The sequence below is a fragment of the Lepidochelys kempii genome, chromosome 1 (assembly GCF_965140265.1).
Source record: "Lepidochelys kempii isolate rLepKem1 chromosome 1, rLepKem1.hap2, whole genome shotgun sequence".
Classification (NCBI taxonomy): Eukaryota; Metazoa; Chordata; order Testudines; family Cheloniidae; genus Lepidochelys; species Lepidochelys kempii.
Genome location: NC_133256.1, coordinates 100,408,008 through 100,434,841, shown reverse-complemented (window position 1 = coordinate 100,434,841; position 26,834 = coordinate 100,408,008). Strand labels below are relative to the sequence as shown.

The following is a 26,834-nucleotide window of genomic DNA, read 5'->3' as shown; positions in this document are numbered from 1 at the left end:
GCCCGAGCAATATTTTTATACTCTTCCCTGGTCATATGTCCAACCTTCCACTTCTTGTAAGCTTCTTTTTTATGTTTAAGATCCGCTAGGATTTTACCGTTAAGCCAAGCTGGTCGCCTGCCATATTTACTATTCTTTCGACACATCAGGATGGTTTGTCCCTGTAACCTCAACAGGGATTCCTTGAAATACAGCCAGCTCTCCTGGACTCCTTTCCCCTTCATGTTAGTCCCCCAGGGGATCCTACCCATCCGTTTCCTGAGGGAGTCGAAGTCTGCTTTCCTGAAGTCCAGGGTCCGTATCCTGCTGCTTACCTTTCTTCCCTGTGTCAGGATCCTGAACTCAACCAAATCATGGTCACTGCCTCCCAGATTCCCATCCACTTTTGCTTCCCCCGCTAATTCTTCCCGGTTTGTGAGCAGCAGGTCAAGAAAAGCTTCCCCCCAGTTGGCTCCTCTAGCACTTGCACCAGGAAATTATCCCCTATGCTTTCCAAAAACTTCCTGGATTGTCTATGCACTGCTGTATTGCTCTCCCAGCAGATATCAGGAAAATTAAAGTCACCCATGAGAACCAGGGCGTGCGATCTAGTAGCTTCTGCAAGCTGCTGGAAGAAAGCCTCATCCACCTCATCCCCCTGGTCCGGTGGTCTATAGCAGACTCCCACCACTACATCACTCTTGTTGCTCACACTTCTAAACTTAATCCAGAGACACTCAGGTTTTTCTGCAGTTTCGTACCGGAGCTCTGAGCAGTCATACTGCTCCCTTACATACAGTGCTACTCCCCCACCTTTTCTGCCCTGCCTGTCCTTCCTGAACAGTTTATAACCATCCATGACAGTACTCCAGTCATTTGAGTTATCCCACCAAGTCTCTGTTATTCCAATCACGTCATAATTCCTTGACATCACCAGGACCTCCAGTTCTCCCTGCTTGTTTCCAAGGCTTTGTGTATTCGTATATAAGCACTTGAGATAACCTGCTGATTGCCCCTCATTCTCAGTATGAGGCAGGAGCCCTCCCCTCACAGACATTCCTGCCTGTGCTTCCTCCCGGTATCCCGCTTTCCCATTTACCTCAGGGCTTTGGTCTCCTTCTCCCGGTGAACCTAGTTTTAAGCCCTCCTCACTAGGTTAGCCAGCCTGCTCGCAAAGATGCTCTTCCCTCTCTTCGTAAGGTGGAGCCCGTCTCTGCCCAGCACTCCTCCTTCATGGAACACCATCCCATGGTCAAAGAATCCAAAGCCTTCTCTCCGACACCACCTGCGTATCCATTCATTGACTTCCACGATTCGACGGTCCCTACCCAGGCCTTTTCCTTCCACGGGGAGGATGGACGAGAACACCACTTGCGCCTCAAACTCCTTTATCCTTCTTCCCAGAGCCACGTAGTCCGCAGTGATCTGCTCAAGGTCATTCTTGGCAGTATCATTGGTACCCACGTGGAGAAGCAGGCAGGGGTAGTGATCCGAGGGCTTGATGAGTCTCGGCAGTCTCTCCGTCACATCGCGAATCTTAGCCCCCGGCAAGCAGCAGACTTCTCGGTTTTCCAGGTCAGGGCGGCAGATAGATGACTCAGTCCCCCGGAGGAGAGAGTCCCCGACCACCACCACCCACCTCCTTCTCTTGGGAGTGGTGGTCGTGGAACCCCCAACCTCAGGACAGTGCATCTCATGCCTTCCAACCAGCGGAGTCTCCTTCTGCTTTCTCCCCCCAGACATATCATCTGGTCCACTCTCCGCAATGGTACCTGTGGAGAGAACATGAAAGCGGTTAGTTACCTGTGTCCGCGTTGCTGGAACCCGAACATTCCCCCTTCTTCTTCTGGAGGTCACATGTTGCCAAGCTTCTTCACTGGCCTCTTGGCTCTGCTGTGCAACCTGCTCTAAATCTGTAGAGCTTTGTGCCCGTAGAAGCCTATCCTGACTTTTGTCCAGAAAATCCTCCGTTTCTCGTATGCAGCGCAGGGTCGTATGGGCATTTCTAAAGATACTATGACACCTTTTCATTTACATTTCTCATTGCTGTGCTACATGTACACACTACGAGATGCTGCAGTGCCATGTGACATCAAAACCTGTCAAGACAGCCTCTAGGTTTGGGGAATTCCCTATTGTATTTTAAACATAGTGAGCCCGGAAATAATTATGAAAAGGTAGGATCAGGAAGGATGCAAAGCAAGCATGAACAAGATGGCAAGTAAGGAGAAGAAGGAAAAGAGGAATAAGGGATAGGAAGGAAATGGAAGTGAGAAAGGGAAAGAGGAAGCTTAAGGGAATGTAAAACTACCACCTCATGTACACATATAGTGGTCTTTATTTACTACAAAATAAACTTAAACAAAGTGTTTAAGGTTATGATATTTTTAGTGTTAGGTTCTGTCAGCCTCACCCATGCCGATGCTACCTATTCAACATGAATAAGCCTGGCAGAAGTTAGCCCTTACTGTTTGTTTTTATATTACCCTTGTTTGATAAACAATATTTGAATGTGGAATAATGATCTGGTTGGTGAGGCGGCTGTATGGTCCCACATGTGCAGATATTTACATGGACTTGGAACCCACCTCAGCTTGCCAATCAAATCTAACAAGTATTTATACTATGCTCATCACCGTGCTATCGGATGCCTGCTAGCCAGATTGTATGTTGGAACATAGGGTCATTCTGTACAAACCACATGTCCTGGTTCAGGCACTGGATTGCATCGTCCAGCTTCAGGGGATATCCAGGAGGGACTGTGTTTTAGGAAGGCACAGTTCCTTCCCTGAGCTCCCTGTTGTTCAGATTATACTCTCCCTGGGGATGGCACAGCTAGCGTCTGTCTTTGTATTCATCAAGGCCTGTGGGCCACTGTGTAGGGTATGTGGGAAAGTCAGGGCTATGGTCCAGCCTCTTTTCCCCACTTCCCAACCCACTGAAGGCATTTCACATCCCTGAGGTGTTCAAAGGAGCCAGTCCCTGTGCTCTTCTAAGCGGGGGGCTTCTGATTGTCCCTAACCTTGCACAAGGGAGAGATCTCTCCCCAACACCCACATCTGTCCATACACATGGACAGGAATGAACTATGAGTGACTGGCTGACAGGAGAGTAGAAAATTGTAAATACAAAAAGAAAGGTTAAACAAATACCAATTATAGACAGAAGAACAATAGTAATAAGGCTCTTTTTATCAGCCCAGTAAGGAATGGGAACATCTGTCTCAGCCAATTACCTTGCCCTGCGAGCCTGTTACTCATAGGGCTTGATCCTACTGAAGTCAATGGGAGCATCAGCATTAACTTCAATAGGAATCAGATAAACCCCATCGGACTTTGGTTTAAGCCTATGCATGGACCAATATTCTTCCTGGTATATGGGAGCAAAACTGGTAATTATCTGTTTGCCCTGATAGGATTTTTAAAATTATTATAGTTGCCTATTTCTGTGTAAAACCATCTGAGGTGATTCACTTTCAGTGTTTTATACAAGAGCAGCCTGGCCTAGTGACAAGTGTTTTCTGTTTAACAAAGCTGTTCAAACAGGGTTTTTTGTACAGGTTGTTAAATACATTTGTTTCTTTTCTTTCAGGGGGCTTCACTGTTATAGATAACCAAAGTTAACTTCAGGATGCTCAAACGGAAACAAAGCTCACGTGTGGAAGCTCAGCCAGTTACAGACTTTGGCCCTGATGAATCTTTGTCAGACAATGCAGATATCCTGTGGATTAACAAACCAGTAAGTTTATTTCTTACTAATTACCAATTACAAGTTAAATATTACATTTTACAATTAAAATAATCACTTCCATGAAGCTTAAGAAAGATCCTGAAACAAGTAGATTTCACTCAGAAGTAGTGAACTGGTTACAGTTGCCAGTCAATCAGGTAATATTTCCAATTTTTATTCAATAATTTTTCCATCAGTTGTTGGAAAGTGTTGAGGATGGTGAAACAATAATTGTCAAGTAATTTATTCATGGATTTTAACCCCTCCCCCCACCTTTCAGCTAGCTTCGATTGCCAGCACTGCTTGATTTAAATTGCAAGCCAAATTTATAAAATGAGGTCACAAAGACAATCTTGAGAGAGGGTATTTTACTGTTGAGGACGATGGTTAATATTTGGAAAGTGTTGATCTCTCAGATCCTGGTTCACCTTCTTTGTTGATGTAAGAATGTTGTTTAGGTCAGTCATTTTAATCCACTTCAAAAACTGTCCTCATATCCTTGGGAAGATAAATAATCTGAAATAAATTAATATGTACCATTGGTGCATTGGTGTTCCTTTTATGTTGGACAACTGTCATCTTGTTTGCAGTATGGATGCTAGAGCTGTTCAGCTGTGCTTCAGTGTTTTAGCACTGAAGTCATTCACAAGAGAACACTCATTCATTAATTACTCATACTAATTTTAATAGAATATTACCACTGGCTGTTGTAACAAAGTCAAAGATTAATTATAGAAACATAAAATGTAATATTATTGACACACATTCCTCAATACGCAGAGGTTGAATGAGTGCTTAGTCCATTAGATTACATGACCCCCTAATGAGCAAAATCACTTAGTGTATGTTATTTTTTTAAAAGAATCCGAAATGCCTGGGTTTTTTTGAGGGGGGGTGGGGGGAAGATCGTAAAAATCTGGACCATAACATTTGAAAAAACGTGTATGAAATGATGTCAAGGTGAGTTATAGACATCATATACTTACTGTATTTTGTAAGATCAAAACTAAGTTGTAACCCTTCATTTTTCAGTGGGTTCACTCTTTGCTACGCATCTGTGCCATCATCAGTGTCATTTCTGTTTGTATGAACACCCCAAAGACCTTTGAGCATTATCCTCCTCTTCAATATTTGACATTTGCTCTAGATACTTTATTGATGTTTCTCTACACTGCAGAGATGATAGCAAAAATGCATATCCGTGGGATAGTCAAGGTAAGCTTTTTAATAACATTTTTATCATTTACACAGGGAAATGTATTTGAATCTGTTGTACTGAAGTTTTAACTATTTTTAAAAATGTTTCCACTTCATTTCTTTTCTAGATGGAAGTTTTCAATTGTATGGACTAGCATGTCACATAAAAAGACCAAAATATATGGTGACTAATATGCAGGTTTATTGTACATTTAATTTTCAACAATGGTATTATAATGCTGATACATTTATTCAATATTTCCTATTAACAAGTAGCAAGTTTTATTAGATTATCTGAGCAATCGTTTTTAGGTCCAAGAATGCAAGAAGAAAATATTATTCTATGGGCCACATCTATATCAATAGGAGTTTTATGAAAATATTTAGTGTCAAATAAGTGTTTTATTTTATCTACATTAGGCAGTTGTTTGAATAAAAGAAGATGAATATCTCACTTAGCTTACATAAAAACTGCAATGTAAGTGAGAGATGTTATGTTTCTCTGCTGATTTTTGTTTTCTTCCTATCAACATCTTGGTATACAAACCCTTTTACTATTGAGCAGTTTTGTTAATGATTCTGGGATAGTCTAATTATACCTGCCTAGATAATTATTTAGGTTACTGGAAAACATAAATCTGCAGAGATCTCCATAAATGTATAGAATATTCATCCCTTTATGGCATCATTTCCCTGATTTTATTCCCGCCTTCTGTTTAAACACATAATTTCAGTTTAGATACAGAGAATGAAACTGTCAAATCTGTAGATAATGTGGGGTGAGGGAATCATTGTGGCATCATATAGACTAAAAGTAAACAAAACAATAGTATGTGGCTTTAAAAAATAAATAGTGTAGTTATGTCAGTATTGTATGGGCCTTAGGATTTGATAATTGTAACATGGTGATCTGTCCCTTTAAACTGGAAAGGGATCAGGTGATGCCTATTAAGAGTTGATAGAACTCACTTTGAAGGATTGCTGCAGGAGAGAGGTTGGATCCTGTGACTGGCTCTGGAGCAGAGAGCAGCACAGAATGAAAGGTCTGTGCGGCCTGTCTTGGTCAAGGGATAGCACTGTTTTGAGTTACTATGGGTATTTTTTGTTTGAATTAATAATCCCTGCCCTGAGGTAAGGACAAATTTGCGGATGATACTAAACTGGGAGGAGTGGTAGATACGCTGGAGGGGAGGGATAGGATACAGAAGGACCTAGACCAATTGGAAGATTGGGCCAAAAGGAATCTGATGAGGTTCAATAAGGATAAGTGCAGGGTCCTGCACTTAGGACGGAAGAACCCAATGCACAGCTACAGACTAGGGACCGAATGGCTAGGCAGCAGTTCTGCGGAAAAGGACCTAGGGGTGACAGTGGACGAGAAGCTGGATATGAGTCAGCAGTGTGCCCTTGTTGCCAAGAAGGCCAATGGCATTTTGGGATGTATAAGTAGGGGCATAGCGAGCAGATCGAGGGACGTGATCGTTCCCCTCTATTCGACATTGGTGAGGCCTCATCTGGAGTACTGTGTCCAGTTTTGGGCCCCACACTTCAAGAAGGATGTGGATAAATTGGAGAGAGTCCAGCGAAGGGCAACAAAAATGATTAGGGGACTGGAACACATGAGTTATGAGGAGAGGCTGAGGGAGCTGGGATTGTTTAGCCTGCAAAAGAGAAGAATGAGGGGGGATTTGATAGCTGCTTTCAACTACCTGAAAGGGGGTTCCAAAGAGGATGGCTCTAGACTGTTCTCAATGGTAGCAGATGACAGAACGAGGAGTAATGGTCTCAAGTTGCAGTGGGGGAGGTTTAGATTGGATATTAGGAAAAACTTTTTCACTAAGAGGGTGGTGAAACACTGGAATGCGTTACCTAGGGAGGTGGTAGAATCTCCTTCCTTAGAGGTTTTTAAGGTCAGGCTTGACAAAGCCCTGGCTGGGATGATTTAACTGGGAATTGGTCCTGCTTTGAGCAGGGGGTTGGACTAGATGACCTTCTGGGGTCCCTTCCAACCCTGATATTCTATGATTCTATGACAAGGGCCTGAAAGAGATCTGGGTGTGGTGTTTAATCCTTGGGCTGGGGAAACAGGCCAGCAGCCGTACAATAATCACAGAAATATTGAGCAGAGATCATTTAGTCCATCCCCCTGTACTGAGACAGGATCAGTTATACCTAGACCATCACTGACAGGTATTTGTCCAACCTCTTCTTAAAAACCTCCAATGATGGGGATTCCACAGTTTTCCTTGGAAGCCTACTTCAGTGCTTAACTATCATTATAGTTAGAAAGATTTTCCTAATATCTAACCTAAATCTCTGTTGCTGCAGACTTGAGCCTATTACTACTTGTCCTACCTTCAGTGGACATGGAGAACAATTGATCACAGTCCTTTTTATGACAGTCAATATATTTTGAAGTCTTTTATCAGTTCCTCCATTAGTTTTCTTTTCTCAAGACTAAACCTGCCCATTTTTTAACCTTTCCTCATAGGTAAAGTTTTCTAAACTTTTTATCATTATTGTTGCTCTAGTCTGGACTCTCTCCAATTTATCCTCTGTTACCTCCCGTGTCTTATGTATGATGATCCTGTTAAGTACCCCAGAATTATACTAGCCTTTTTTGCAACTGCATCACATCGTTGACTCATTTAGTTTGTGATCCACTATAATCACCAGATCTTTTTCAGCAGTACTGCCTCATTTTGTATTTGTACATTTGATTTTTTTTCTTCACAGTCTTAGTACCTCACACCTGTCTTTATTGAATTTCATCTTGTTGGATTCAGACCAATTCTCCAATTTGTTAAGGTCATTTTGAATTCTAATGCTGTCTTCCAAAGTGCTAGCCACCCTTCCCAGGTTGGTGTCATCTGCAGATTTTATAAACATACTCTCCACTCAATTATCTAAATCATTAACAAAAATATTGAATAGTACTGGACCCAGGACAGACCCCTGCAGACCCCACTTGATATGCCTCCCTAGTTTTACAGCAAAGTCCTGGAGTATGCTCTTTCAATCAGTTTTGCACCTACTTGATAGTAATTTCATCTAGACCACATTTCCCTAGTTTATGAGAATGTCATCTAAGACGTCAAAAGCCTTACTAAATCAAAATATATCACTGTGACGGGTTGCCCCCCCACCTTCCGAGGTGCCACCTGATATACTGGGGTACCACTGAGCCCACTGGTTTCACCAGTCTGGGTTCCCTTACACTTCCCTGCTGAGCCAGGCCCTCAAGCCTCCTTTAGCGCGCGCGCACACACACACACACACACACACACACACGTAGGGACATGCTTAGCTGCAGAAAGACACACACACTGAAATCAGCTCTGAAGAACTGAGCATTTATAATGAAGTTAAAAATTAGTTGTTGATTAATTACTTCATGAAATAAGTTACCCAGTTAGCGCTGGCTATAGAAAAAATGTTTCCTTAATCATGAACCAAGTATTTCATATATTATTAGTCATGAAAAATCAAATATCATTAAAAATAAACTTATGAAAATTTTAATGTAGAGGCTAAGTTTGTTATCACAAAGCTTTACTTTTACAAATTCACTATATTTTATAGATATAAAAGTTTCCATATTTCAGTATTCCTATGGGACCTATGTACATTAATCATTTATTTTAATGATTTTTACATACTGCACATTCTGTTTTCTAACATGCTCATGAATTTGTGGAGTGTGTGACTTAACCACATCAGTATGTTTTGTAAGAATAATTCATAAAGTGTGTTAACAGATGTCTATTAAATTGAGCTGTGGTATAGGCATGTGTTAAATACACCTAGCTCTTTAGGAAATGGAAAATAAGATCTTTTAGAAAACCATTCAGAGGGTTGAAAATATTTATGTTCAGTATCAACACTTTTCGTACCCATCCTACATTCTGAAAGGAAGAGTTGCAACATATACAAAATAGTCCTGTAAGCATAGTAAATCAAAAGTAGAAGTTGTCATCTGTATAACATGGTTACAAATAGAGGTCCTTTTTAGGATGCCATAGTGTATTCAACTCTTACAGTGCTTAGCACTTACATACCTGGTGATAATGTTTAAGCACTATCGTCCAGTCATCACAGAGACCTTGCTTTTTTGATGGTTCAGACTCTATGGTTTTGTTGTTGAAAATGTTTGTATACTGTATTAACATTCTGATAAAGCCACCAACTTAAAAAGTTGTGACAGCTGTGGAAATGCACTTTGTAATGAATGTCTCAGATAGAAGCCCCTGGATTTGATGGTTGAGATTATGAAATCCATATAAAGTGTTTTTCATTTTAAATTTTCATTAGGGCTGTGTAAACAAATGGAGAGACAAGTTGGCAAGAGTCAGAAGAGAACTTGGCTATTATACAGTACAGTATTATGTTTTTATTTAGCAACTACACCTCTCTTTGTCAGATGATGCCATGCTCACAGTGGGCCTTGCTCTGCTGTGTCTGAGAGTGTACCGTGTGTTTTCTCTCCATAAAGGGGCCTCAGGGCTTTTGTCTGGGTGCCTGAAACATTTTCCCTAGGGCATTAGTTACTGCTTGTTGCACAAATACTCCTTTACCCTCAGGCAAGAGCTTTATGGCTGCCTACCCAGGGATGTGCTGGGGAAAGAGGGGATGATGTCTATGTCCTCTCGCCCCTTAGTTTGCAGAAAGTGGGAAAGTCTCTGTTCCTAAGCATTTTTTATTACTTTGAGTCTTTGGTATCTTTGTTGCCTAGAGGAAAGGGATGTGGAAACTTATTCAAGCATTTGTCCTTTATTTGGACTGCCTTGGTGAAACCAGCTTATGGTTTGGTTCTGGAGGTATTGAGGTTAACAGTCATCCTGATTGGTTGGGCAAGGGAGCTCTGCATTTGTTGCCTGTCACTAACAAAGTTCTGTATCATGTATATGTGAGTTTAACTGAAGCTGTCATGGGAAGCCTTGATCACACAGTGTGAAGAGGTTCCCAAGGTACTTTGCCATAAAACCAGAGAGGGAGTCAAAACTTGGATGAGGGCAAGCTTGAACAAAGTGTTCAAGTATTGTACATAGTTGGTCAAAAATGGGGAAACTTACTGCAAAAATTTTCAATTTTTTTTCACCATACTCTAATTGTATGTATAGTTAGAAAGATTTTCCTAATATCTAACCTAAATCTCTGTTGCTGCAGACTTGAGCCTATTACTACTTGTCCTACCTTCAGTGGACATGGAGAACAATTGATCACAGTCCTTTTTATGACAGTCATTAATATATTTTGAAGTGGCCATTTCTGCTTTACCCCTTACTCCATATCAACTGAGCCACTGCCTCTCAAAATCCCTTCATAGTCAATCTCGACAGAGAACCACTTCCCCAGTGTCTATCCCTCTTATGCCCCCAGCCAGAACTGCTTCCCGTCCTACTTCTTCTGCCTTCCACTGTTAATCCCATAGTGGGATGTGGGAATGCTTATGCTTCTGGTTCTTTGGTAGATGGCAAACACTGGGATTGGTGGTTGTGTCGGGGGAAGCATGTGGAGATTGTGCTTCTGGTGAAAGCAGTAAGGCATGGGGAAAAAGACACTTAAACTGTCATGGTACAAGAGAGACCTGCTTTGAAGTTGTGTTTAGGGCCTAGCCATTAATTTTTATGTCCTGAGATGAAAATAAATTCTTCCAACACATTGGAGAAGTACCACCATTCAGTATAATCCACCTACATGAAGAACTCAGTCTCTTAAAGGGACTTGTAGAATTTATTCTCTATAGGGAGAACTCATTTTTTCAGTTTAAACCGTAAGCACCAGTAAATACTTACACAATACCCTAGTGGACTTTCATCAGTTAATATTTATTCTTTCCCAAAAGGTGAAAATTAGCAGGCTACTCTACATCTGAGTGCTTGTCCTTGTCAATTTCCCATCAAGGGCTACATTCAACTAACAAGGAGAGCTGCACAGATTTGGGTAGTCAAGAATATCTGCCAAAAAAAAATCTCAAAAGATACTTATTTTAGGGCATCCAAATTGGGTACAAAAACCCTGTCCTTCCCCCCCCCCCCCCAAAAAAAAAAACCCGGCAGCTTTAAATGAAAAATATGGCTCTATTTGGCTGAAGTTAAGTATTTAATTCAGAGACCTCATGATATTTTGATACTGAAGCACAGATTTATTTTATTTATTTAGTGAAAAGTTTAAGATGGGATTTAATGAATGTTTAAAAAGCTAAAGGATATAAACCCTTTTTTCTCATGCTAGCTGCAACCGAAGCAGATACTCCTTTGATGAGAGGGTTCCAAATGAGGAAATGCCTAACCCTGTATTTTTCATGTATCTAAATGTTTTACACTGTGTTTAACAGGTTCTTACTTAGGCCAGATTAGACTTTGCTGCTGCCCAAGACCATCTGTGCCTTGTTGTCCATCTCCCAGGTGAAGGGTTGGGATTGGGCTCCTGGATGGGTCAAGTGACCAGTCATCATGTGATGGTAGCCTGGAGCAGAGTTTCCGGTAGAAGGGAGCCTGGTCAGTTAGAGAGAGAGGGAGAGATCTACCTACAGGTGGGACTGGGCCAGTCGATTCTGTGACACAGTGTGTGAGGAATTATTGGTTAAAATGACATGATGTGGCAACACATCCAAATATATTTATTTATTTGTATAATGGTAACATCTCGTAGCCCCAAAGTCTGTAGATGAGGTATACCTGAGGTTGGGTAGACCAGGGAGGTATGCAAATCTTTTTTTTTTAACTGTTTATATGATTTATGTACTCTTGACTGGGTAACGTCACACAGATTATCCTGATAGAGAGCAGAGACCTCCAACTTCTAAGAAGAGAAGGCAAAAGGTGTTTGTGGACCCATCCCCCTTCCTTCACCCACTTGTGGTTTTGGTGAAGTGGGGCGTGAACCAATGTGTCATCTCCCATTGGGATGTCTTGCCAAGGACTGCAGCAGCTGAACATAAGAATAACAGAAAGAACAAGAAGGAGACATGCTTTGGCGATGGACATATGAGCAGAGGATATGGATTTTGAGCCAGGGCTATAGAAAGAATATGTGGTATGAGAGTGGGCTTAAAGGAGGCCAAGGTGTTAGAGATAGTGGAGTTATGGAGTTTCTACAGGGTTTGAACTGAAGTATTTGGCAGTGGGAGAATAGGGCCTGGAAAGGTTGAGGAGAAAGACCCAGAAGAGAGCTTAAGAAGGGAAAAATAATAGTTATAAGTAACAGACGAGCTAGAAATGCCTAAGGATCACTCCTGGTATAGCTAAACGTGTTGTTTGCTTGTTTTTCCCTATTAGAAGTGGGAACTGAGTAGAACTGCCACTGCTCTGATCAGCAAGAGGCATTTCTTAGGAAGTGGTAGGGGGGCAGTCCTACTGCTGTCATCCCCAACAATAGTTCTGCACAGCTGCCATTTACTGCCAAGGAGGGGAGGGACACAGGAGTAATGACTGACAGTCATAACCTTGTTCAAGAAAGTTGGGGAGTTAAGTGTTCTCTTGATCTGAATACAGCATCTGATCTTGGCTGCTGTTTTCAGCATCAGGTTCAGAAACTTTGCTAGTGACTGGAGAATGGCTGTCTTGAGAGGGATGAGAAGGTGTAAATTCCTTAACTTGATGAGGCAACTGATAAGGTGCCAACCTGTGTCAGAGCCCCAAGAGAGGGTGGATGTAGTCATGCCTTTTGTCTAGGCAGAGCTGTTCACAGTGAAGGATCTTTTATGAGGTGGGAACTGGGGCCTCTTGGAATAATTTGTTTTAGTGGCCATGGATTTTGAAATGGCACCCTTTCTTCTTAATATAGGTCTGGCTGTAGAGGCTAGCATTCCCCTGATTTTGGAATTCTGAAGACTTAGTCAGACTTTATCCACGCTGTATCCTTTCTGTAGTTCTCTGTCTGCCCTGGCATCAGCGATAATGCAGTGAATTTGCCCTGCTATTCAGAGGAACAATTTTGCACACTTTTCAAGAAGACTCTACTACTTAACTTAGGGTGACCATATTTCCCTATGCTGAATACTGGACATATGGTCAAATTACTCGTATTCAAGCGAGTTAAACGGCAATCAGTCTGAACTGTGCAGTACAAATGTTCAAATTAACATCAAGTTGACAGAGCCCCTGTTAAAAAGAAATACTGCGAATTGGATTCTTTTTATTTACCTTCTTATTTTTAAGGCTTTAGGGTTCACACAGGGAGAGGTGATACACACATCATCATCATCATGATGTTCCTATTACGACTCTGGCAGTTAGGGCAGTGACGAAGCTCCTCTACTCTTGTCTGTTTCTGGCAAGTCTTTCAATGGTTCCCCAGCTGTGCCCCAGGTTTTTCAGCTCACCTTCCACGGCTCTTCGCCATGTTGTTTTTGGGTGGCCTTGTTTTCGCTTGCCTTCAGGTGTCCATCTTATTGTTACTCTAGTGATGGAATCAGTTTCCATCCAAAGCACATGACTGATCCATCTCCAACGCCTCCTGGCAATGATGGTGCTCAGATTCTCTTGGCTGCACTGTGTCGATAGATCTTGGTTTGAGATTGTTCTGGGTCAAAAGATACGGAGGATTTTTCTGAAGCAGGTTGTATGGAATGAAGACAGTTTGGACATGTCACGCTTTCTCATTCCCCAGCATTCTACACTATAAAGTAGCGTTGAAAGTACGCAGCTCGGATAAATCTTTAGTTTGGTTTTGGTGTTGTATTTTGATGATTTCCAAACTGTATTTAAGCTCCTGAAGGTGTTCCTGGCTTTATTGATTTTGTTCCGGATGTCTTGGCTTGTTCCACCGTCCTGGCTGATGGTGCTGCCCAAGTATGTGAATGTTTCTGCATTGGTGAGAACATAATCCTCTATCCGTACTGGTGATGGCGAGGCAATATTAAAGGTCATGATATCTGTCTTATTGTGGTTGATTTTCAGTCCAATTTGCTGGCTCAGTGTGTTCAGTTGAGTTGTTTTTTCTTGTATATGGTGTTGGGTATATGATAGGAGAGTGACACCATCTGTGACACACACACACGCCTGTAAACCTCTCCCACACAGGGGGATGACCAATGGACCTGCCCCTCTGCCCGGTGCTCTCCACCCTCCAAGCCTGGCTGGATCCCTGGGGCGGACCTGCCTCTCCTGTTACCTGGCACTGTGTCTTCCCGAGACAACACATGGGGGTGCATGTGAGGTCAAATGCCTCCCCTCCTCCCCAGATTTCTGTCAAGGTTTACAACACAGTGTGGCCAGCAGCAGTCTTTTGGCACTGTGCTGGAGGGAAGGGACGGGAGTGGCTTCCAGCCACAGGGGAGGGGGGAAACAGATGATCTGACTCATGTCTTTGCAGAGCTCTTCTCTTCTCTTCCCTCCCCTCCCCCCATGTGGCTGGAAGCAGCTTGTCCCTTTCTGTAGGCATAGTATCAAAAGGCAGTTAACACCTCCAGGCTGCTGCTGGCCACGGACATAACCCAGTCGCCTCTGGCTGCAGTGTGGGCAGGAAGGGGTTAAGCTCTAAGGATGCATTGTGTACTGGGGAACCTGATTCCAGGGGCTTCAGTGAACCAGGCCAGAGAGGTGGCTCAGCAGTGGATGGTGCCTAGGGGACGAAGCATCCCCATGCTCCCTGGGGATAGGACTCAGGGCGGGGAGGGGGTGGGCGAAGAGGGTGCTAAGCCCCTGCCCGTGGGGCTGCTGTGGAGCCTGCAGGGTTGGGGCACGAACAGGCCAGAAATCGCTCCCCCCCGGCCACTCCAGAGCTGAGCTGAGGGGCGGAGAGGCTTCCCCGTGCCAGTGCTGTGCAGGGCTTTTGGCACATACAGGGCTTGGCTCCTCCTGGCCAGCACCTCAGGCAGGAGGGTCTTAGGCTTTCCTGAGGCGTCACCTCAGCCAGAGGCAGTGGGGGAAGGAAGGAAACTGCTGACCAGGCTGTTGGTGAGCTCAGCGCTCCGACCAGGGGCTGGTTCTCTGCACAGCACTGAGAGCGGGATGCGCCCTGTTGCGGTAGACATGGAGGAGCAGTGGGGCTGGTGGGGGGGCGGGAAGGGGCAAAGCAGGGAGAGGACAGCAAGAGGGGGAGCACATAAAGAACCGATGGATGGGCAGCAGAGGCGACACGTAACTGGCTGCTACACTCACCAGCCACCACAGCTCGCAACGCGCAGCCAGTGCTGGCCGGAAATGGGACGGGGAGCGGGGTGTTGCTGGCTGAGAGCCGGCACGCAGCGGAGGCTGAGCTGACAGACCAGCAGGGATAATGGCCAGCTCCGCACACTGCAGCTTCGCCCCGCCACCAGCCTTGCACATCCACCCCCATCGCTGGCTACTACACCCTCCCACTCAGGCGGGTGGCTGGCGAGCAGGGATCCAGCAAGCAGCAGGATCCGCTAGTACTGATGGCGGGGGAGACAGAAAATACAGGGCAATTTGCCTGTTTTTAAGAAAAAGTTGGGTCACCTGCAGGAGGGCTTAAATACAGGACTGTCCCTTTAAAAACATACATCTGGTCACCTTAACTTAACTGGGTTTGTGTTAGCAGTCCCAGGCACCAGTTTTGCGAACTAGATTCTAGACAGTTGTAAAGGTGCACCACCACTCAGAGTGCTGCCTGGCTTTTCTTTTTTTCCAGTTCTCTCCTGCCCACTGAGGTCATGGGGGGCTTGGTCTTTAAATAATCAAAGCCTGTCTCGGTGAGCCTCCAGATTTAGGTGGAGGCCCCTTGTGTTGCACTGCCTGCTGGGTGGGGGGAGGGAAGGGAGCTCCAGGGCCCAATTCTTGCACTGAGAAGCTATGAAAGAGATTTCTTTATGAAGCACCTGTTTATTTATCATCATTTGTTTAAATATTTATTCATATTTTTCTTTGTTAATTTGAAAATCTTTTCATTTCATCACATGAAAAGGAAAATAATCAATATGCATATATACTGCTAGACTAATATAGACAAAATACAGTTATTTTTGGCTACACTACACATCATTGATTATTGAAGCTCAATACAGTGACCATAAAGCCAAATTTAATTTCACTTATTATAATCACAGTTTGTATAAGCAAAAATGAATAAAAGTAGCTATTATGTATTTTAGAATTAAGAACATAAGATTGGCCATACTGGGTCAGACCTAAGGTCCATCTAGCCCAGTATCCTGTCTACCAACAGTGGCCCATGCCTGGTGCCCCAGAGGGCAGGAACAGAACAAGTAATCATCAAGTGATCCACATCCTCTGTTGCCCATTCCCAGCTTCTGGCAAACAGATCTGTTGAATGAATATATTGAGAAAACAGCTAAAACTATAAAGATATTTAATAGCACATGCATAACTTTTACATAAGTAAATTATCCCTCTGGATGTGAATAAAGTTATGCATGTGCTTAAGCGTTTGCAGGACTGGAACCATACTGATGTAAAGTTGTGTGTATGAAAGCTGACAATAATACAGCATTTCTAAATGAAAATTAATACAAATGGGATTAATGGGGAAAACAACTTTTTCTGCGATGACAAGATGAAACTCTCTTAGAGAGTGCTTGGAAAACATGAAAAATTGTTGACCACAACCACCTCTTGGGTCCTGTCTGAAAGGAATGAATGGAACTGTGGGGAAAGTCTTTTTCCAGGAGCAAACTGTGTAAACACGTCCACAAACCCTTATGGTCAACTGTAACAAAGACTGTTGAGATATTTAATAAGATCAGTCTACACATTTTCTCTTTGTTCATCACTCAGAGGTGATCATCCAGCAGACATAGCAAAATGCTTTGCATTATATTCCCAGATGTTAAGCCAGACTAATATGACTAATGGCTGGACAGTACTATTCCTTGGGGATCTAGAATCCAATCAGTTCTGTTAGGCTCTGAGAACAGACCATCAAAATGAGCCTGTCACCATAGTGAGAGGAAGAATAGGGCTGATGATCTGACCATGACAACATTTTTATAATAACCCCAGTATCCAACCCCGTCAAGGCTGAATCCCCACTCTGTCACTTTGAGTGCAGAAGGTGGGGGCCCGCAAGGATTCTAAAAATTAATACTTGCCACTCCAGGCTTGTATTAAACTCCCAAGATTACAGCTTTTCTCTGACCTTGGCTTGGTAAATGCGAAAAAAAACCCTTGGACCCAAGAAGGAGCACTTGGGAATTCCTCCCTGTGGGGTACCCTCAAGCCCTTTCACCTCCCCCTGCCCCAGGGGAAGAGCTGAGAAAGAAAACAAAGGAAATTAGCTATTGTCACCAGCTAATCAAAAAGCATATGCACAAACCTTTTAGGATACCAAAAATCCAATCCTGTTCTAAAAAAAGGTAAATTTTATTAAAAACAAAAAGGAAGAAAATACATCTGGAATTTAGGCTTTTGCTAGATTTTAAAAGAGCAATTCCAAAAAATTAAGCACCCAAAATAGTTTTCTTGGGGGTTCAGCTTAAAGGTTATAAGCAAACAAAAGCATCTGGGGTTAGCACAGAAGAGTTCACAAGCCTTAAAAAATAAACAGAAATAGACCTAATAGCGTCTTCCTAAACATTCCTAATTTACTTACATATTTGGGTTGTTAAAAGTAGTTCTAGATATGATCTGATGATTTTCATATCTGGTTCAAACTTTACATGGCATTCATGCTGCCCCGTCTCTTCAGCCCAGAGAGAACAACAGACAAAGGGAAAGTTTCTTTCCCAAATTTAAAAAGTTCTAGCCTTCTCATTGGCTCTTTTGGTCAGGTGCCCGCTTTTTTTTTCTTTAGGTGCGGGACTTTTCAGCCCTTTACAGGTAAAGCAAGTAGAGAACAGCTACCAAGAGGGATTTTACAGCTAACTGGCTGGCTGGTTGTCCATCAAAGGGAGCTACCCTCCCCCACTTTATTTATCAGAAACCCAATCTCAAAGATCATAACCAAAATGTGCCCATATATGAGTAGAACAAGAAACCACCTAGGACATTTCCATGATTGTCCTAGAGGTCAGATTAACAAAAGAGTCCTCATCATTATGCACATTAACAAGGGCCCATACAACACGCACAATAGTGATCACTGATATGGGCATTAAAGGTGCCCAATGCACAGTCAGGAGAGCCAGGAGCAAATTTTAGCAGGCCAGAAGTGGATGATAATGATAGAGGAGCAAACGCAGATGTTGAAGTCACTAATTGCGCTGCAGGCAGAATACATGTGAGCTCAGCCCCCTCCCCCAGCAGCCCATACAGAATGCTTTCCATGCCTTCCCCAAACTCCTCCCATACATTCCTTGCATCTTCCCAGCCCGTCGCAGTATCCTGTTCACTCCATGCCTTTGGGCAGCTTTCAAAATGATAGCAGGAGACACACACAGCTATGAGAGACTCCTTCAGGAGACTGTCCTTCACTGTTATCTCCTTTTGCACCAAGCATTTTCTCTGTGTTGTTAATTGCTATTTAATAAAAACATACTCCCTGAAAGATAAACAATCATTGTCTCCTACACACGGTGGTTGCTGCTGGAGTTAATACACTGGTGGCAATTGGAACATTTGCAGACTACAAATCACAGTCAGGAAGCAATTATCAAAATTTTCATGCAAGGCAGCAAGTTAACAAAGCATGGCAGAGTGCTTTATAGAAAAACACATTACTGGAGCTCATTGTCAAAATGGTGTTTCAAAGCCTCCCAGATTCAAATAGCTGCTGTTGTGCCCCTCTGCCCTGGTATCTGGTTGCTCAAAATCAGCTGCCAGGTGGTCCACTTCTGTGCTCCACCCTCAGGGAAACTTTTCACCCTCACAAATATTATGCAGTGCGCAGCAGTCTGCTATGACCATGGGAGTATTTTCCTCATTTAGCTCTAACCTGGCATAATGCTTGAAAGGTAAGTTTAAGACCTCTCAATTTTTCATAGCAAGTGTGATTGACAGCCTCTAAGTGTTATGTCTTTCATCACAAACATGATTGATATCCCTGATTTGAATAGCATGTTCAGCCTAAAAGCATTGTTTTTCTGTTTTAATTATTAGAGCTCTTCCCTCCATCCCAATTGTTTGTTGCTGTTTTAGTAACTACATGTCTCCATCATTTCAGACACACTTGAGCAATATTTTATCATCTGTTTTTTTCAGAAGACTGTCAGTATGATGAAATGAAAGTATTCATTCTTAAATCTTAAAAAAGGGATTATTTTCTTCTAAGTTTTACCTGCCCTAGAACTGTCATTGTGTACTCACGACATGTGTACTTCGGGGTAGATGAAATGGAATCATATTTGATTGACCAGCAGAACAGCTTATATAGAATTTGTTATCTCTGAACACTTACAAATATTTTAAAATGCACAGTTGTTGTTGTAGTTAGAATGTCAACAGCAGAGCATAAAATACAAAATGGGGCACTTCACAATTTCCCTCTTATTGCAATGTACTGATTTAGTGAAAAATGTAAGTTCAGTGTGCTTGCTTTTGTAAATTTGTAAAAATTCAGTATTTGTTAAAAGTAAAATTCACTGGTCTTATCTGAGTGAAATAAGGACGTACTTCCTCGTTAGTAATCTCTAAAATAATCCAAGAAACTCTCAGTAAGTCATTTTGTAAAATCTAATTTATTACTATTGCAAGTAATGAAATAATTAAGGATTCTGTAGTGATCATAGCTGTAACGATTTAAGTGATGAAATGGAAGATTATATATATTGTTTTACGAGAGTCCTAAAAGACCTAGAGAACATCAGCTGCTTTTTGTTTTCTTTATGTTGGTCTTCAGAATAAAATCTACTTAATTGGCCCCATCTTAAAATATCTTTTTACTGAGCTCTTGCAAATATAAGTTTGTGTCTGTTAAGCACTGTGCACTTCATAGTAATCAGTACTGCTGTAAGGATCTTTTATTAACATTAAGTGATTTGTTTCAATGTTTTTATGTAGCATACAATATTGTCATAAACATTTATTATTTATGATATAGATAAATTTGTAACCACTCATAGAATGCAGTGAATTTTCAGTCAAGGGTTGCTTCCAATGACTGCATAACCTAAGTTAGTTCAATGACAAGGAAGTGATGTTACAACCACAAATGCTATTTAGAGCTAAGCTTCCCATAGCAACCCTAGCTCTGCCTCCTGTGTACGTATGTATTAGAACCTTTCATATACAGCACTGTCCATTGTATTATAGGGCAAGATATTTTACAAATATGGATTAACTACCACTATGGAGTGTTATTTTAATAGGACATTCCTGCAGTGTTGGTGAAAACATTTTATTTTAAGATATACCATTGTGTAAATGCTAATAAACAGTCTTTTCCCTACAGTGTAACATTTAAAAAAATAACTTAGTTGATTTTGAAACAATACTATAATTATTCAGAGGAATGACTAATACAGTGACCACCTATGAAAAGTTGTCAGTATTGCCTTAGTTAAGGGTTACTTGGTTATCTGAACTATTTTTTAAACTTTCCTAAACTTCGTAAACAGAATGCCAAGAATTCTGAAAAGACTGAGGCAAAGTTATTTAGGTATCTAAGACAACATGCACAGTTGTAAGTGTGATTAACAGGGTTGATCTATCTATCTATCTATCTATCTATCTATCTATCTATCTATCTATCTATCTATCTATCTAAAGAATGAACAAATTACATAGTTATAAGACATGATAAAATATGCTGGGCTGAATTTCTCTCTTGTATTTGGCATAGTAACAGATATGGTATGTACACATAGTGAGATGGCTGAATACACTCTGGGATAGCGTGTGCACCTCAGAGCCATGTGTGCCATGGCTTTAGTTTATCTCCTGGGCAGACTATGAAATGTAATAGCTGGGGATGGGGTGAGAGAAAAGGCGGGAGGGTTTGACGGCTGGACAGCAAAAAACTAATGCTTTTGACACCTGGCCAGGGTTGAGGAGCAGGCTTGACATTTGCAGGTTTTGACAACTGGAAGACAGGTGAGGCTTTTCAGACTGTCTCTTCTTTCCCTCCCCTTTTGTGGGCAAGGTTGGAAGTGGCTTGAAATTGTTAGGATGGGTTGGGAGCTTGAACTTGCCCACATCAACATCCTACTGCTATACAAAACCCTACCTGTTGAGCTTTGCAGTAGAATTGATAGACACTGTCCAGCAGATTTGCAGTAGAATTGATAGGACTGTCCATGACTCATTGTCTCAAGAGGTTTCAACGCATATGGTGCCAGAGCCACCCCATGCAGCTCTGACCTATGGCGGTGAAGAACACCTGAGGATGCCTAGGATCCAGTAGTTACATAAATAATCAACTCACTTTTTCAAACAGGCCAACCAACCCATCTAAACATGTAACTATCTGAGTCCTACTCTTCTGATAGTGTCATGGGAACTTTTAGCCCTCTACTAATGTCTAAGATTTCTCAAAAGTGACTAGGGATTGTGTGGGTGTTTCACTTTTATAATGCTCAACTTGAGAAGCTTAAAGATGGGCTTGATTTTCAGAGAGTGGGTATTTAGCACTTTCTGAAAATCAGATCTCTTGCTGATGCTACATCACTCAAAAATGATGTATGGAGGCATTCAAAAGCACCATTGTCACAGGGTGACTGGCCCTTTAAGAGGGAGCTGGAGGTAGGGTGCAGTCCAGGGCACCTGTAACTGATGGCCTGTTATCTAATTTGACTTAAGGGAAGGCACCTGCGCCTCATCTGGATTTTTTTATACTGCATTTTACTGACTCTCATTTTCAATACTTTCAGAGATTCCCAAGCCAGAAGGGACCATTAAGACTGGTCTGATCACTTATATAACACAGGCCATGGAACTTCCCTAAAATAATTCCTAGAGCAGATTTTTTAGAAAAAATTCCAGTCTTGATTTAAAAATTACCAGTGATAGAGAGTCTATCACAATCCTTGGTAAATTGTTCCCAGTGTTAATTACACTCACAATTAAATGTATGCCTTAGTTTCCATCTGAATTTGTTTAGTTTCAGCTTCCTGCCGTGCGATCATGTTATACCTTTCTCTGCTAGATTGAAGAACTCATTATCAGATATGTTTCCCCATGTAGATACTTAAAGACTGTAATCAGGTCCCCCTTAACTCCTTTATTTCTCAATAAAATAATAATCTCAATAAAATAATTTTAAAAAAATATGGCTCTGATGTTTCAGAAATGTAAGGGGATGTTGTGAAGGCCAAAACTATAACAGGGTTTAAAAAGGGGTTCAAAAAGAATTAGGTTCCTGGAGGATATGTCATTGATAGGTTTATCAATGGTTATAAGTCAGGATGGTCAGGGATGTAACCTCCTGCTCTGGGAGTCCCTAGTCTCTGACTGCCAGAAGCTGGGAGTGGACAACAGAGGATGGATCTCTCAATAATTACCTGTTCTGCTCATTCCCTCTGAAACACATGGCACTGGTCACTGTCAGAAGACAGGATACAGGGGGCTAGATGGACCATCGGTCTGACCCAGTAGGGCTGTTCTTTTGTTTTTAAAGAATATATCTTCAACACGTAGCAGAAGAGTTGCCGTTTACTGCCACCTTCTTGAAATGAGGGCATGACAGAAGGGGGAGCTGGGGGCAGAGGTAGTGAAGGGGGGAGGGCACTGCCAGACCATCCTACACAATCGAGAAGATCTGAATGTGGAAAGGTAGGACACTTTGCAAGAACTGCTTCCTACCATACCGGAACCCTCACAAGTGTCAGAATCCCCAAAGGTGGAGTAAAAACAGGATAGCAGACACCTACACCAGCAGTCTAAAGAGTGAAAAAGATAAGGAATAATAACAACAATGGGGTGAGGGGCAAAATGTGAGAGAACAGAGAAATTGAAAGGCAGAGCTAAAAAGAGAAAAAATAGCTGCCACATGGTAACTGTGGTTTTTCTTTCTTTTTTTTTCTTTTTCTTCCTAATAGGTTAGAAAATTATTTTGGACAATCCCTCTTAGAATAAAAGAAGTATCAGTGTCTTTTATTCAACACACACAATCAAAGGCTTTAGCTTAGAGGTGGGCAAACTATGGCCTGCGGGCTACGTCCAGCCCACTGGACCGTCCTGTCTGGCCTCTGAGCTCCCGGCCGGGGAGGCTAGCCTCTGGCCCCTCCTCTGTTGTCCCCCCTCCCCTGCAGCCTCAGCGCGACATGACGCCAGCGCTCTGGCCCACTCCTGCTGGGCAACACAGCGGCAGAGTGGCTGGCTCTGGCCGGGCGGCAGGGCTTCGCTGCTCTAAGCAGCAGGGTGTGGAGGGGGGTTGGATATGGGGCAAGTGGTCCCAGGGGGCAGTCAGGGGACAGGGAATGGGGGGGTTGGATAGGCGTGGGAGTCGTGGGAGGGTTTTTTGAGGGTCAGGGGTGTGGATAGGGGTCAGAGCAGTAAGGGGACCGGGAGCAGGGGGGGTTGGATAGGTGTGGGAGTCCGGGGGGTCTGTCTGGGGGCGGGAGTGTGAATAGGGGTCGGGGCAGTCAGGAGACAGGGAGCGGTGGGGTTGGATAGGGGGTGGGATCCTGGGGGGTGGTTAGGGGCCGGGGTCCTGGGAGGGGGTGGTCAGGGGACAAGGAGCTTTGGATGGGTTGGGGGTTCTGAGAGGGGTGAGAAGTGGGAGGGGGCGGATAGGGGGTGGGGGCCAGGCTCTATGGGGAGGCACAGCCTTCCCTACCCGGCTATCCGTACAGTTTTTAATGCCAATGTGGCCCTCAGGCCAAAAAGTTTGCCCACCCCTGATTTAGCTTGTCTGTTGAGTGCTTATTCCTCTGGAGGCATGGTTAGTACACAGAGGGGAAAATATAGAATGTCATCTATCATATCAATGTTGAGCTCTGCAGACAAACAGCTTGAAGCTATTTTTCAATCATCAGACATCACAGGCTGGACAAGTTGGGTTTGTTTAGCGTTGCCTCTGAGTGAAGAGTTCCTCATCAGCTTAGACCATGGGCAGGGAAATAAAAGTATTGTGTGCAGCAGGTAGAAGTTGAAATGACAGTGATTGTAAGTTTCTGTTCAGTGATTTCCCACCCTAGTTTGAACCCTCCTGCCTTCCAAAATGCATAATAAAATGCATAATTAGACTGAAAAAAATAACTGTAAGCGTCTTGTCATAGGAAAACAAATTTTGACTATAGGTAGCATTCATGTTTTGTGCAGTTTATCTGTGATATATTTTATTTTGAGAATGGCTTACTATATTGTTGTTTTATCCTTCTGCTGTTCACTTCCAGGATGGATTTTTACAACTGAGAGAAAGTGAGCTTAGTGTAAATGTTTTCTGTACATTATATGTGGTCTTCATCTACTGTAAGAAATGACCAATCCTGTTCAGACTGGTGTATAGCATTGGTTGGCTTTTCACCTTGAGTAATCATTTGCATCTGTGAAATGAGGTGTAAAAATGGATCAAACCAGAATGATACTCTGTTTGCACAGGTATAAGTGAGCCACCAGTGTTCTGGTGTGTTAACAATTTATACCTACTTTGTAGGCATGTAAATGATGGCACAAGGTAAAAGTCAGTGTTGAATCAGGTGCAATGTTTGTTATATAGGCTACTATAAAGAAGAAAAACAAAGATATTTATAAATTCTTCTCTAGCCGTGGCTGAAAGGAGCTGCTGCAGAAAAATGAAGCTCACAACTTTCTTTCCGGAATACATCATTTACTTATTTATTTGCTGTATTTATGTATTTATTTAAAATTTCCATCATCTTCCAGCTCAGACATTGGGGATTTAGAATTTTAAAGATGGTAGAGAATGATGCTGTTCCTTCTTGACAGTGGATATCATTTGTGATTTTCTTTTTTCATCTTGGCAATGAAGCAACAAAACAAAAAAACACTAATTTTTATTTCTCTTTTAGGGGGATAGCTCCTATGTAAAGGATCGTTGGTGTGTGTTTGATGGATTCATGGTTTTTTGTCTTTGGGTGTCATTGGTGTTACAGGTAATTACATAATTTTACCTTAAATATGAAGGGCTAATATTTCACAAGTGGGCCCTGCAGTTGTGCATGCAAAGTACTCACAGCAGCATGAACAAGTAACTGTATGGTATAAATATACAGTTGTTCATGGGTCAGATTTAAAATTCAGTGATTCTACTCTTTCAGAGTCCAGTAACAACACAGCTACCGCAGTGCATCTACATTAGGGGTTTTCTTTCGTGTAACAACATTGATGTTTCACCGGTGTGAATTTATTTAATTTGGACATGTCCTTAATTTTAAACTTGTTCAGAAATTCAACGTGTTGTATATTAGAAGGAATGTCACAGATTTAAAATAAAACACAGAGGAAATTAAAAAAAAACCCCAAAACGTTTCCATAGCAATGTTAACTTGTTCACATTTCACATAAAGTTACAGTATAGGAAGTATTCTGTCTTGCCGACCCATACAATCCCTCATCATTCAGCACAGAGGAAGTTTTTCCTGAGTAAGAACGGATCAAGGACTACAGGCAGGACTCGATTAATGATTAGAGATGGAAAAGACCTGTCATGATTGCCATTTAAAAGTCATCATATCTTATTCAAGTATGTGTCAGTGTGGATCCCACTCTAGGTGTGCATCCACACTGACTACAACATCTCAAAAAACTAGTTATTTTAAGGTACATAACCATGCACAATTACCACATCTGAGACATACAGTTATTTTCAATTTAAGTACAGGGGAAACTGTGATACCTCTCATACACCTGTGTGGTAAAAGTGGAGAAATGCTGATTTTTAAATGGCCAAACACTGTAATCTAGTCTGCACTCTGTCAGTGATCCCTACAGAACATTTCCTAGTACATTCATAGATCCAAGGCCATTGTGATCATCTAGTTTGACCTCTTATATCACACAGGCCATATAACTTCCCCCAAAATAATTCCTAGAGCACATCTTTTAGAAAAACATCTAATCCTGATTTTAAAAATTGTCAGTGACAGAGAATCCATCATGATCCTTGCTAAATTGTTTCAATGGTTAATTAGTCTAAAAATGTAGCTCTGAATATGTCTAGCTTCAACTTCCAGCCATTGGATCGTCTTATAACTTCCTCTGCTAATTTGAAGAGCCCATTATTAACTATTTGTTCACCACGTAAGTACTTATGGACTGTAATGAAGTCACCCCTTCATCTTTTCTTTGTTGAGCTCCTTAAGTCAATCACTGTAAGACACTTTTTCTAATCCTTTAATCATTATTGTGGCTCTTCTCTGAACCCTCTCCAATTTATCAACGTTCTTCTTGAATAGTGAGCACCAGAACTGGGTACAATATTCCAGCAGTGGTCTCACCAGTGCCAAATACAAAAGTAAAATAGCCTCTCTACTACTGCATAAGATTCTCCTGTTTATGCATCCAAGCTTCTCATTAGCTCTTGTGGCCATAGCATCACATTGGGAGATCAAGTTGAGCTGATTATCCACCTTGACTCCCAAATCTTTTTTAGAGTCACTGATTACCAAGATGGAGTCCCCCATCCTGTAAGTATAGCCTGTGTTCTTTGTTCCCAGATGTATACATTTACATTTATCCATATTAAAACATATTGTTTGTGCCCAATTTACCAAATGATCTAGATTGCCCTGAATCAACGATTTTTCCTCTTCATTATTTATCACTCCCCCAATTTTTGTGTCATCTTGACACACTATCAATGATGATTTAGTTTTCTTCCAGGTAATTGATTAATATGTTAAGTAGTGTAGGGCCAAGAACCAATCCTTCTTCTTTGAGGAGTGTCTCTGTGGGTGCTTTAGGTGTCTTGGCACCCTGCGCTTATAATTGGAGATTTTTAATAGCAATCGTCTTGCGCCGCTCCGAGCTGTTACCTTGCATGTGCAGCCAGCCGACCCCCAGTTCCTTCTCTACCGCCCTTGGCTTGAGTCGGAGCGACAGCAGCTCCTCTTCAACTCTGTAGATAGTTCATATTCCTTCTTTTTTCTTTTATTCTCTAAATCCTAGTTAACTTTGGTTAGTGTTAGTCTTTAATTGCTTCAATATCTTTTTTTTAAAAAAAAAATTGTG

The 26,834-nt window shown here is 42.1% G+C and overlaps 1 protein-coding gene across 2 annotated transcripts in view; it reads left to right on the top strand.

Annotated features, from left to right (window-relative positions):
* The window catches only part of NALCN (sodium leak channel, non-selective), a 345,519-nt gene that overhangs the window by 14,133 nt on the left and 304,552 nt on the right, over positions 1–26,834 (top strand). For both annotated transcript variants that reach the window (XM_073348939.1, XM_073348928.1), the window contains exons 3-5: positions 3,571–3,717; positions 4,741–4,923; positions 24,674–24,757. In XM_073348939.1, coding sequence (XP_073205040.1) covers positions 3,610–3,717; positions 4,741–4,923; positions 24,674–24,757 — 375 coding nt within the window. In that variant the 5' untranslated portion in view covers positions 3,571–3,609. The remainder of the gene's footprint in view (positions 1–3,570; positions 3,718–4,740; positions 4,924–24,673; positions 24,758–26,834) is intronic.